Source organism: Uranotaenia lowii, chromosome 2, assembly GCF_029784155.1.
Source record: "Uranotaenia lowii strain MFRU-FL chromosome 2, ASM2978415v1, whole genome shotgun sequence".
Taxonomy (NCBI): Eukaryota; Metazoa; Arthropoda; class Insecta; order Diptera; family Culicidae; genus Uranotaenia; species Uranotaenia lowii.
In genome coordinates this window covers 413,801,774-413,815,944 of record NC_073692.1, presented here as the reverse complement: position 1 = coordinate 413,815,944, position 14,171 = coordinate 413,801,774, and the positions used below count along the sequence as shown (strand labels likewise).

At 39.6% G+C, this 14,171-nt stretch overlaps 2 protein-coding genes across 2 annotated transcripts; one reads left to right on the top strand and one right to left on the bottom strand.

The window, feature by feature from the left end:
• The first annotated feature begins 1,783 nt into the window (after positions 1-1,783).
• Positions 1,784-13,898, top strand: LOC129741604 (transcription factor GAGA-like). The gene is made up of 5 exons (XM_055733342.1): positions 1,784-2,087; positions 8,612-8,990; positions 9,049-9,192; positions 9,281-9,564; positions 9,633-13,898. Exons 1-5 carry the CDS (start codon positions 1,830-1,832, stop codon positions 9,783-9,785), a joined length of 1,218 nt encoding a protein of 405 aa, XP_055589317.1. The 5' UTR covers positions 1,784-1,829; the 3' UTR covers positions 9,786-13,898.
• LOC129743405 (uncharacterized) lies at positions 11,947-13,170 on the bottom strand. The gene has a single exon (XM_055735440.1). The coding sequence runs from the start codon at positions 13,168-13,170 to the stop codon at positions 11,947-11,949; it is 1,224 nt and encodes a 407-aa protein (XP_055591415.1).
• Positions 13,899-14,171: the final 273 nt, after the last annotated feature.

Sequence of the window (14,171 nt, the reverse complement as noted above, 5' to 3'; positions counted from 1 at the left end):
GGTTAAAAATAATGAATGTTTTGAATCAAAGCCAGTTCCGTTTTGTTTCAAAATCCGAGTGTTCTCTGCGTGTATTCATCACTCAAGTCAATACTGACAAACAACTGCAAAGTTTAAACGGAAAACAAGTCAGCTAAGAATCATTCCAGGCAAATTTTTTATTGAACATATCCTATTTAACAAAAACTTAAAAACAAAAAAAAAACAAAAAAAAACAGATTTTTTTTAAATTTTTTTGAAAAAATCATTGATTCTTATCCACCCAGCAGATGAAGAAGCGTCTCTCTTTAGCACTATGACAGCTATTTACTGTGTTAATGTTCACTCACGTAGCGTGTGTTTCGAGGCATTTTTTTTTATGTTCAATTGTTTGATTAGAACTGAATATATTGTTTCTAAACGTAACGAATTCATTGTCATTATCTTGTAAACAAGCATAAAACTACACACATTTTTGTTAGAATTTTATATTTACCTACACTGTGTCAAATACAACCACATATAAAAATTTAAAAAAAAAGTTTCCCATAAAAATATTCGATATCCGTAATTTCATCAAGACCCCTACGTTTGGAAACATAATTCATGGGAAACAATTCAGCTTGCCAACCATCATAAAACTCCATTGGGAAGCTAGCTCAAAAACTAAAAGATAGCAGCAAACGGCCGAGCTAGTTTTTTTTTATTGCTACATGCCATTGGGCGACGAACGTTCTATGAATATGGAAGATCTGTTTAGGCCACCACAGGCCCGCATCTTAAGCGAGCGAGCTTCCTCGCGTACTGAATCGAGCCGCGGTTGGCGGGTTTTCTCGAAAGCATGCTTCTACCATCTTACGGGTTTGAAAATAAAAATACAACCAACTTTGTATTTATGTTTTCTGTCGCTCAGCCAGCTACAGAAGCTGCTTCCAATGTTTTTTTTACTCCTTCATCACACGAGCGTACCTACGGACGGACATGCAATGTGGGAGATGTGATGTGGGATGATCGGAGATGGAAAGAGTCCCGTAAATCCCGGTCCAGAGCTAAGAGAAGAATGACTCTGGCCGGCCACCAGACCAGGTGCTGCTGCTGCTATCGCTAGGGTAGGGTAGGACCGAACTCAAACTCGAATGCTTTGCCTTCATTCATTTGAGTGCGAGATCATCTGGTCTCGGTTGCCTCATTGCCTGCCCTGCCTGCCACCGACACGGAGTGCTGGGGAGAGTCAGGGAGAAGAACAAGAGCATAGTGAGTGAGTGAGATAAGTGCGCGCGAGCATAAAAAGTCTGAGGCTGGTGCTGCTGCTGTTGCTGATTGTGTGGAGATTTGCTTGCTTGCTATCTTCTGCCGCGCTCTGAATATTTTGATTTTGTTGCTGTTGTGACCTCTCGCCTTAATTTTCCTTTCTACACAGTATGTACACACAAAATCTCCCGCTGGAGAAAAAAGCAGCTCTCGTGTTGTTGAAGGGGGTTGGGCGTTGGGCGTTAGGAGTTACAATAACAGAAGGAATCGTATAGAACCGGTAGAACTTATACAGTAACTGCTAAATGCTTTCCAGGGAAATGCTCTTTCGGGCCATGCTTTAGTTAGGTTTTCGTGATGAGTAGAGTGTATGTTCGCGCGTTTGATTTGAGTTGAGTTGAGCTGAGCTGTCCGTGTTTCGAATGGCCCGGGAGTGCTGAAGAGCACGCGCGAGCACGGATGATGTTTTGTGAAATCGATATAATAATAAAACTAATTTTTTCCTCATTCTTTTCTCTGTTTTCGTTCCGTCTCTTTCGCGTACGGCTGGCTCAACACCTACGACAACACAGAACACACCGTGCAAACATCCGGTCGTCATGCTGGCCGGCGTCAATGCGAACGATCTGGAGGCTCTGCTGGAGTTCGTCTACCGGGGAGAGGTGAGTGTGGATCACTCTCAGCTCCCATCGCTGCTGCAGGCGGCCCACTGTCTCAACATTCAGGGCCTCGCACCGCAGACGGTATCCCACAAGGATGACAACACGACGTACACCACATCGATTCAGCTGCACCCGACCCTGGTACCACAGAACCATGCCGTCAAGGCCGTCATCGACGTGGGAAACAATGTTTGCGTGAGTAGCCTGTAGAGTGTAACTTTAATTTTCAACAGTTTGGTCATTTTTTTTTTAACGAGTAACCACCTATAGAGCCTTATCGCCGTAATGATTACTGATAGTACTACTCGCAGTTAGTCACAAAGTTTATCGAGCTCCCTCCAAGATTTCTTAATTATTGAATTGTAAACAGAATATTTCTTCATGTATAAAAACAGTTATTTTTCAATATTCTAGCTTTAATTTCGAATCGATTTACTACCAAAAAACACCATGAAAGATGTTAAAAAATTGTCAGTGCAAGGATTGCTCCATTAGACTTAGTCGATTTCGGGTCATTTTTGAATTTCTCAAACCCTGGGGTCTTAAATGCTTCGTTTTGGTTAAAAACTCATCCATGATTTTTTGCAGAATTTTTAAGTAACGTTTACATGAGTAAATTTGAACTTTTAGGTTTGTATGGGAAAATTGAATATTTTGTACTGAAAAATCATCATCAGTTTTGTTTCTTCTGTGCAACCGAGCATGCTGATGGTTTTTGTGCCAATTTATAAATTCTTCGAAGGAAATTTTCCGCTGAACAACTTTGTCGAAGACTGTAACTTCGTATCTTATCAGACAAAAAAGTTATTAGCTGTTCAACAGGGGTATGTCTTTTGGTATTGATTAAAAATAAATTCAATAGACACCATTGCTGGGTGCCTTGCGAGGTATTGCATGAGGGGCCGTTCAGATACCACGTGGACAGAAAAATGAGATTTGTGACCCCCTCCTCCCCCTCCGTGGACTAGCGTGGACATTTGGCAAACCCCTACCCCCCTCCCCGGATGTCCACGTGGACAGATTTGAAATAGTTTTTTTTAATACCTATAATTTGACAGTTAGAAAACACCTCTTTTTGCTTTTTTGTAATTGACATGGCTGATTTTGAAAAAAAAATAATAATAATTTCCTGATATAAAATAATTTTAAAAATTTTAAACTTCTAATTTATCATATTTATCACTACTAATTGTTCAAACTTAAACTGGAAAGCTTTGAAATTTTAAGACTTTGATTTAAACATCTTAATATTTATTCACCTTTAGAAAATATTTTGAAAGTAAGTATGTCCACGTGGACATGACCCAAACCCCTACCCCCCTCTCCGTGGACAAGCGTGGACATTTCCATATCCCCCCCCCCCCCCTAAGTTGTCCACGTGGTATGTGGACGGCCCCTGACTACTTTTCATGCAATACTTCGCGGGTAGTGAACCTTCATATAAGAGAAGCGACATCTGATCCCTCTTAAAATGAAATATGTGGCAACATCGCCGAAATCTTGGACAAAAAAATTCCCAGCACTGTTTTCTGGCTCAATGTTCAAGCTCTAAAGTGAACGCTCCTTCAATCCAACAAAATAACATTGAACTCGATGACCGAAGAATCACGATAAACGGTATGAATGACTTGAATTTCGTTAATAATCAGTTAGCTTTCTAACTAGAAACATGATTCACCAAAGCATTAAAAAAAAATTGCACCTAATCATAAATTCATATGACCAGCTAAAAAATTATCTGTTTGAACTATAACAACAATCGCAATACCTTCCTTGGTTGAGTTTTCAATAAGAAAGGTAAAAGCTCTGCGACAAAATGCTCGGATCGATTGGAATCGATTTTGACAGTTCTTTTGCTCGATTGGAATTTTGTGTTTCAGATGTCACTTCTCCTATATACAGGTTCACTATTCGCGGGGTATAAGCAGTGGTGTCAATTGAATTTATTGTTTATCAATGCCAGAAGACATACTCCTGTTAAACAGCTTATAACTTTTTTGTCTAATAAGATATGAAGTTAGGGTCTTCGACAAAGTTGTTACGTGTAAAATTTCCTTCGAAGAATTTATAAATTGGCACAAAAACCATCAGCAGGCTTGGTTGCACAGAAGAAACAAAACTGATGATGATTTTTGAGTACTAAATATTCAATTTTCCCATACAAACCTAAAAGTCCAAATTTACTCATGTAAACGTTACTTAAAAATTCTGCAAAAAATCATGGATGAGTTTTTAACCAATACGAAGCATTTAAGATCCCAGGGTTTCGACTCAGTCTATTGGATTATTTACGTTGTGAACTCCTTTTAATACAGTATTGAACCCGAGGAAATCGCTCATATTTTGCAAGACTGACAACTAAAAAATATTGCACAATATTCCTCAAAATAAAGCTTGTCGATGTTCATCAATTCTAGAGTTAGTTCTGATTAAGTAGTATGAGCCACTCGACATGTTTTGAGAAAATCGATGTTGAAGTTCTGAATCACTTTTTCAATACTTATTTTATGAATGCTTGTCTATTTTTTTTTTAACAATTTGAAAGGCAGCGTAAAATTGGACGCAGAACATGCTAACGTATTCGGAATTGGCTTAAATTAATTAGGTTCCTATGAATGAGGATGTACTTACGACTTTATGCATTTCTCATTTGGCTCAAACGTCCTTATGGTCAATCGATAAGTTTGATTCCAAAAACTCAGAAATTCCTTCGGAGTGGATTGTAGATAAGCTTCCCGTTTAAGGAGTGCGAAAAATCATTCATCGATTTCTACCAATTTGGCTGTAATCTGGTCTGTAATGACAAAAATAATACTAGCTATTTAAACATGTAAAAGTAAAAGTGAAGTTTATTGTACTCACCCGACACCAATTTGCAGCGTCTCACCATGCTAGGATCAATAAAGATCATTTCTTCAGAGAGTTTCCTGTCCTTTTCCCGTAAAATTTTCCGCTCTTGCCGAAGCACTTTTCGCGACTATTTCGCGACATCATATGTCCTAAATTCAAATAATTTTGGTAAAGTTATTCATTGACAAAATGAAGCCAAGTTTCAACCAAACATAGAACACAACTTTATCAATCATTTTCAGTTAATAACTCAAGTTTGTTTATATTGGTTCATACGACCTAGTTAAAATAAACTCCAGAATTATCCCATTTCGGAGAGGACAGACTCTTATCGGTTGTTTACAAAAATAAACTGGAGCTCTTTGTTTCTGACTGGTTCGTGTTTCCAAGGTGTGTATATATTCAGGAGGTGTTACCGAATATCGAATTCCCGATTCAGCCATTTTGGCTATGTAGGCTATGCAACTATACGGAACTCATGAAGTTTGTTTACCAACAAACCACCGAAAAGCTGAGCAAAAAATAAACAAACTCATTGAGAGCCCCGCTCACTCCTCGCCTACTTACTGTGAAAGTCGGAGAACCTAGTGTATCAAAAGACCTTGCGTGTTTCAAAATCAGAAAATCATGAAATGTCATTTTGATAAAAAATTGACGAAAACATTGTTGGATGGAAAACATGGATCACTCGACCAAAACTTTCGCAACTTTCAGTACACGTCGAGGCTGGGTCATTTGGCCGAAAGTCATGAGGCCGACAGCCATTCGGCCGAAGGTCATTTGGCCGATGGACGTTAGGCCGAATGGGTTATCTGGCCGAATGGGTTATTCGGCCGACGACTAACCAGCCGAAGGCTGTTAGGCCGAAAGGACGCAATGCCGAAAGGAAGTTCGGCCGAATGATCATTAGGCCGAAAGGTCATAAGGCTGAATGGTTATTAGGCCGAATGGACATCAGGTCGAATGGTCGTTAGGCCGAATGGTCATTTGGCCGAATGGTCATAAGGCCGAATGGTCCTTAGGCCGAATGGTCATTTGGCCGAATGGTCGTTAGGCCGAATGGTCATAAGGCCGAATGGCCATTTGGCCGAATAATGACTAGGCCGAATGTTCATTAGGCAAAATGGTCGTTAGGCCGAATGTATGCCAGGTCGATAAGACATATCAACGCTTGTTAGCATGTTGGGGCAAATGGCAGTTAAGCCGAATGGTCTGTAGGCAGAATGGCTGTTAGGCAGAATGGACAATAGGTCAAATGTTCGTAAGGCCGAATGGTCATCAGGTCGAATGGTTGTAAGACCGAATGGACGATAGGCCGAATGGTCACAAAGCCGAATGGTTGAATCCGGCCTTGCATCCATTCGGCCTGATGACTATTCGGCCCAATGAACATTCGGCCTTATCGCCCATTCGGCCAAACTACTATACGCCCCAAAATGCAAACAAGCGTTAATATGTCAATTGGCCTGGCATTCATTCGGCCTTACGACCATTCGGCCTAACGACCTTTCGGCCTTGCGACCATTCGGCCTTGCAACCATTCGGCCTTGCGACCATTCGGCCTTACGACTAATGACCATTCGGTCTTATGGCCATTCGGCCTTACGACCATTCGGCCTTATAATATTCGGCCAAATAACCTTCGGCCTAATGTCCCATTCGGCCTATTGCCCTATTCGGCCGAACATCCTTCGGCCTTTTAACCCATTCGGCCTACACTGAACCAAATTAGAACCATCTTTGGCGGCGTACAGGAGAATGGAGTGTGGAGGCGAAGGATGAACCACGAGCTCGCGCGACTCTACGGCGAACCCAGTATCCAGAAGGTGGTTAAGGCTGGCCGGATACGCTGGGCGGGACATGTTGCGAGAATGCCGGACGACTGTCCTGCAAAACAGGTGTTCGCTACGAATCCGGTAGGAACAAGGCGAGCGGGGGCGCAACGAGCGAGGTGGTTAGACCAAGTGGAGCGTGATCTGGCGAACGTGGGGTGCCCGAGAAATTGGAGAACGGTGGCTATGAACCGAGTGAATTTTAGGAATTATGTTCGTCAAGTTATGTCGTAAGACGGAATACTATGTAAATAAAATGAACCAAATTAGGCGATTAAATTTATAAGGTCATTCTAATAAATCTTACTATTCACAGTCAAATTTTAGCTACTAAATTATCCTTTGAAAGATATAGCAAAATCCAATAAATTGTATCTGCTTCACTCACTTGGTGAAATGCATAGGACAATCCAATAATTATGAAACCAAATTGGGCTATAAAATTTATAGGGTCAATCTAATAAATCTTATCATTCAGTGTTTGATAGAAACTAACGATAAATCCATTACGAAATATGGAATAATCCAATGAATTTCATAAGCTTGTTCTACCTAGGAAAACATATATAAAATTCCTATGTATTTCAACATTCAAAAGTTAGTATACATGTTGGCGTGTCCGTTTTCAATTCTGTTTGGAGAACATAAATCAAGAAGAACGATTGTTTGTGTTGAGCCAGTAATTTTTGACCGGAAGATTTTACCAGTTGAATGGCAGCAAACAAAACTAAAATACCATCGCCGTGATAAAAGCTAAACATTTATGAACGTAAGTTAAAAAAATGGAACGGCTGAACGACCTTGGTGTTAATATTTTGTTATCTATCCTAACAGGTAAAACACGGGACTTAAAATGACGGCCAGCACCGGAGAAATACAGATCCGGACTTCAGCTAGTAAAGCACACGGTTCCATTCTTTGCCATGCATAGGTAATTCATACTTTTTTTTTCAAAAACATAATTCGTTTGAAACTAAATGCTGATTTTTTCCCAGGAAAAACATCAATCCACCAGAACAGCAGCGCCCGACCAGCTGAATCAGGATTTATGCACCAGCCAGGATCAATGCATGGAACCGCATCAATCATCAATAAGTGTTTGAAGTGCAGTGCAGTATAACGTTTACATTTTTGGAAGATTTGTTGTAATAAATGTTTTAACGAGATCAATTTAGTTATTTATATGAATAAGATGGAAATAGAAATTGAATTACAGGCGTATTTGATTGCAATGATGGAACCATTCATAACACTAGATTAGATAATAAATCATAATAATTTCGCTCTCCATAACATTCATTGAAATTTCTTATAAAATAAATCATTCGGCTACTGATAAAAAGTATTGGATTTTCCTTTAGTGCGAAAACACTAGAATTCCCAATAAACCTTATAGCCCGATTTTGTTCAGTGTAGCGACCTTCGGCCTAACATATTGTTCCTCGTAAAACTTTTGTTCCTCGTCAAACTTTTGATATAGCTGGTCGATTTTTTTGAAAACTTTACATATTATGATAGTCGTATTTTTAAAGAATCACTTTGAAGAGTTCTAACAAGGCATTGAGTAATCCCTGAGCTTTCAAGGTTTGAGTGAAAATGTCCAAAAATCTTCTTTTTTTCTCAGAATGACTGTATCTTAATTCACACACATTTTAGAAACGTCAAATTTTTTAGATAATAGTGCAACGCAATAAGCAATAACTATCTTTGAAAATTCGTCGTCGTTCTGTTTCGTATCTCAAGAATCCATCCAATGTTGCCACTATTCAAAAACTTTCTACTGTGACTGAAACAACTTTGTATAGTTTTTACATTACTTTTTCACATTGTTTAGCCATGTTTTAGCCATTTCAGAAAATCTTCAGAATAAATTTAGAAATTTCGCAATACCTAACTTTTAAAAAATCCAGCTGTCATCGTTAGAATAATAGTGATTAGTGTGATGTACGAAAAGACTAGTTCAATGAAAACAAAAACTTCATACCAGTGTTTTTTTTATCTAGCCAAGCCCTTTCTTACATCGTATCTCTCTTCTAGACTGAAGATTTGATCACCACCTTGACACCGACCCAGACTGTACAGGCCCAAGTTATCGAAACCATCACCCCGGACCAGATGAGCGACGAAGTCACCAAGGATGTTATCAGCCAATTCCTGCCGACCCGCAAACGCAAGCAACGCCCGAAGAAACCCTCCCAATCGCAAGGCCAGAACACTAGCGGAACTATCCAGGCAACGGCAACCGTATCGACGGGTGGAACCCAAGCTGCCAAGGTACTGAAAACGGACGAAGAAGGTACAATCCAGACCATCATCGTGAACAGTGCAGAGGAAGCCGCTAACGTTGTAAAGGACATCAAGAAGGAAGCCAACGCCGAAGGTGCAACCGTTCTCGACACCAAGGATGGAATTATCAGTACGTTGTTATTTTCGAAAGTCGAAAACATGTTATTGATGTTGTTTCTCTTTTACAGAGGTTAAGAGCAAGTCCCAATCTGAACAACCCGCCACTTGCCCGATTTGCCAGGCCGTCATCCGCCAGTCTCGTAACCTACGTCGCCATTTGGAACTGAGGCACTTCAAGAAACCGGGTGTAAAGAAAGAACGTGTTAAGAAGAGTAAGCAAGGTTACTTTCTACTTTGATTTTAAATTTTAACTTCCTAGCCTAATGCATACGTTTCCAAACACCATGATTGTTACATTAGGTAACGCTGCAGGACAGGCCAACACGAGCGGATCAAATGGCGCAGGATCATCGGCGGCAGACCAACAGGCACAGGCAGCGGCTCAGCAAACGACCATCGACACCACCGGAACGATATCGGTCACGGTTTCCCAGGCCCAGGCACAGCAACTTGAACAGGCAGCCGCAAACGGACAGCAGCACGTGGTCACCCAGCATGAGAACGCCGACGGCACGACTTCGCTCTCGATTGCCCAGGTACAAACGCTGGACGGACATCAACTTGCGATCGGAAATCTTAATCAGGTATGTGTTGGAAGTTGATGAACAAAAAAACATTCATTAACGGGACATCATTCCTAATTTCTTCAAAGGCCACGTTGATCCGCGCCGGTGAATCGATCGAGGCAGGAATCATCGCTACCCATGAACCGACATTGCGTCCACACACCGAACTTTTCCGCGTCGGTAACACCGTCTACACGATAGAGGAACGTCGACCGGACCAGCCGAATCGTCTGACTTAGAACGATGACGATGACGTCGACAATGGGGGCGACGTGTACGAAATAGTGGAAGGCGTCGATTACGATTGCATCATCGATAGTGGCGTGGATGTGGAAATTGAAGAAGAAACCGGCGAGGGAATAGTAGTAGAGGAGGAAGAGGAAGTAGTGGCCGGTGGGGGCAGTGCAGCAGTCGGGACACCAGGGGTGATCATCGATACCACTAACGATGATATGGACGATGGAGGTGATGGAGATGTTGAAGACGAGGACGACGATAATGGGCTGCTTGAACAACATCATCATCAGCATCTTCGACAACAGCAACAGCAGCGGAGGCCTCGTCATCAACTGCTTCATCATCAGGTAGGAACACAGACGGGAGAAACAACGGTTGTCACGGTCACTACGGCTGGCGGAGCCGTAGTCAGTAGCGGCACAGTCAATCGTAATGCGATTACCACCACTAGATTGAACAATAGCGGCAGCAACACTGGTAGGGGTAACAGCAACGGCAATGCGGCCGAAAGCGATCTTGCGTCGTCCTACAAGCACTTTTTTATTATTTAATTTATTAAAACAACTTATTCCTCCTGTTGGTAATGACGGTACGTCAATAAGAAAAAAGAACGAAAGTCAAAGAGGTAATACGTTTTCAAAATTTGATAGCGATTTGAAGCTACAACAGTATGTTTTTTATCGATATCAACACATCGGTCAAAATTGGTCGAATTAAGGATGCAAAACACTTAAGATAAAAAGTGAAACGAGTTTTAGTAAAATTTTCATAGAAATCGATTCTCATAGGTTCTGGAGGATTTTTTCGTATATGTTTTAAGTGCTATCAACAGAACATACACCGTAGATGAACAATTCAAACATTTCTCACTTTGAAAATGCACAGGGACATGCATTGAAAAGCAAAACAAAATCCACATACCCTCACTCTCTCAAACATTTTATTGAGCTTTGTACATAACGGAATTCAATATATTAAGGTATAAAAATGAACATATAATTGAATATGTTAAACGTAGAAATACAAACAGACGATAAAACACTACACAGCAGACAACCACATCATTTTCGATATAGATTCATTTAAGAACACATCATTGTAATGAAGCAAATGCATCTCGAATGCAGGCTCATATGTAAACACATACACACAGAAATAAACTTTTTTCGCAATTATGAATAAAAATTTGTTCTTCTCATGATTTTCTATGTCGTGGTACTTTATTCCCACTAAACAGAAATGATTGGATTGAAATAAGTAAAATAAAAGTTCTGACCAAATATTTACAAACTTATTAACAACAAAAAAACAGTTCATGCAAAGAATAGAAAGAATTTGTTTGTTTCCACAAAAAAAAAATTGGTTATTTTTTTTCAATTTAAAAAGTTAAAATTTAATTCTGTGTTTGCCAATCTTTTGTCAGCTTGGCTGCAAAATTTCAAATACAAACCCGAAACAATTGTGACAACAATGCACTGTAAAATTGTGTTTAATCAAAAGGAAATTTCATGAAAACGAATAAAAACCAAAAAACAACCGCAACAAAATAAAAGTACAACACAGTTCCAAATTTGGACTAAAACTGCACAGTGTTATTTCTCAAATTTCGATAAATTTGGTTGAATGACGAGTTGAATGTGGACGAGTAAAATCTAAATTATGTAAACAAATGATAAATCAATGTAATATCTCCCACAGTTTAAAACTAGTTGTACATCAAATGTAACCTGTGTCTGTAAAATTGTCTTAATCTGTTGATAACAAAAAGAAAATTACGAACACAAGACGAACGGAAGAGAACGAGAAAACCGACAGACTTTTGTAATCCTCGTTTTAAGAAAATTGTTTAAACTAAGGATAAAATTTCGGAATAACCGGCTTTGGAGAGACCTGGGGGTTTTTCTCAAGGCGAAAATCAATGATTAATTTTTATTATTTCTCTAAGTTGACTACTGGCGATACTATTGGGGTGTGCATTTATGTATTACTAACTCTTCGAAGAAAAAGAATTAATATAAAGATGTGTAGGTAGTTACACACCGATGAAAGTTGTTCTGGTTTTTTTTTATTCAAATTTTTTTTTTTTTTTATTTAACAAAGGTTTTATTAGGCCCATTACTTAATTCAAAGTTTTTCTGGCCGATGGTCAATATACAAACTAATCTATTTTTTAAATCTAAGGATGGGTTTTTTAGGGATAGGGAAGGGGAAGGGGATAGGTTTATTTTTCAACTTTGTATCATGCGAAACCGTGGCTGAGCTACACTGGCTCGCATGAGTAAAGATGAGGATTTCAGTATTTTTGCTCTGATCACTGTTCACTTCCATTTCTGGATTGGAGGATGAGCGACGTAAAGGTTGAGGATCATTCCTTTTTTTTGGTGGTGAGTCCGTTTGCACATTTGCGCTACATTTTTCGGTTGGTGCTGGTAAATTCGGTTTTTGGTGGCTTCGTTTGGTGTTCGGATTGGGTTGATGCTGCTTCTGTTGGACCTCGTTCGGCTTTGTGCTTGAAGACTTCGGGTTTTGATGATTATTAGATGTGTGCGGCTGCAATTTGGCTACGCCAGCGTAGCTGGTGTTGTAAATGCTAGTGGTGGATGTTATACTTTTCCGTGCTTCGGCTAGGGAGATATTCAGGTCGATGGCGAGTTTAAGTGAGGCGGCTTCATTTTTCCAGATCTTGCAACTTCGATCAACTGGACTGTGGTTTTCTTTGCAATTCAGGCAAAACGGATCATTGCGACACGTGGTGCTTTCGTGTTTTCCGGAGCATTTGATGCAAGCGATTTGGTTCGTGCATTTGGCCTTCGGATGACCATATTCCAGACATTTTCGACAAAGTAGGGGCAACGGATAATAAACTCGGGTTCTCAATCTTAAAAGACCGAAGTCTATAAACTCGGGTATCACGGTGCTGTTAACGGTTAAAATAAAAGTCGACGTTCCAACGATTCCGTTTGATGTTTTTCTGGTGATGCGCTGCACTTTGGTAATCTTTTGAGGTATGAGTTCTGCGAGAAGTTCTTCGTTTGTCATTTCACCGACCTCATGACATTGAACCACAAACTTTCGGGTGTTTAAATTCGGATGGCGACCGATTTCTATTTTTGTTCCATCGATTAAACTTTTTAATAGTTCGAGTTTTTTAACTTGTTCTTCGTTGCGTACTTTCAACACATACCACTGGTTCTTGCTATCATAGTATCCACTTTCGATTTTACCGGCATGGTTTTCAACTGACTTGCCGATTGTAAAAGGATTCTTGGGAAGACTTTGACCACCTGCTCCTCGAAGGAACAGGTAATGTAAGCGACCGAACAGGTTATTTCGGTCCATCCAAACAGGAAGCTTCCTGTCTGGATGATCGCCGGGAGACGGGCTCATGGCCACGCACTTTTCGATTTACGCACCAAAATTCTACACTAGCCTTATGTCACGAGAGAAGAAAAAATCAACCGAACTCGATCAAGGCTGAGAGGAAACTCCTTTTATTCAAATATTAATTTAAAATTTACAATGGGGTTGAGAATCACATTAACGGAAAACTATCTTTACCCGGTTCATAAAGATTAGATAATTATAGAGAAATTGATTCATCAAACGAGAACAAGCGCGAGAAAAAGCTTAAATTCAATATGAAACCTTATGTGACGTACTCATCCTTCTTAGCAGTTTAGAAAACTAAGGTAAAAATAAAATAAGAAAGAATAACAAATATAGAAGAGAAAAATTTTATCCTAGTTTACGATTGAAATAAGAAACAAAAACCTTCAAAAAGGAGAATTTATATTCGATATATTTCCACTATCGCCTCCCAACCACCACCACACATTCATAAAATGTGACTAGGAAAGTGACGGAATCGGTTTGAGTATGTGCGTCCCTAGCCGTAGAATTTAAATAACCCATAATGCAATTCTTGTATTTTAATTCATAACGCGTAAATTATGAAATAATAATAAATGTTATTCAGAAATGTAACAGCTGTATCAAAGAACCACTTTCATCTTAAAGCAGCACCGATTCAGAAACATGATCTTATACAAAATCACAAGACAAAAAATAAAACGAAAATTAACGCTACATAAATCAATCGAAAAGAGAGAGAGAGAGAGAAAAATATCCGTAAATTACGTGGTCTGGAATAAGAAATCGAAACATTTTAACACAACCAATTTTGGTCACGATTGTTGTTCGCGAAGAAAATACAACAACAAGCTTTCACTTTTGACGAGAGCTTTGAAGGGAAAAAAGAAATTAAGACAACTAGGCACACACAGGTCCAATAGGGCAGTAAATCCGCGCGAAATAGTTGATCACCATTTGCAGATATACTAACTAAATAGATGTGTGTAAATACCGATGAAGAATAAATTTAAAAAAAG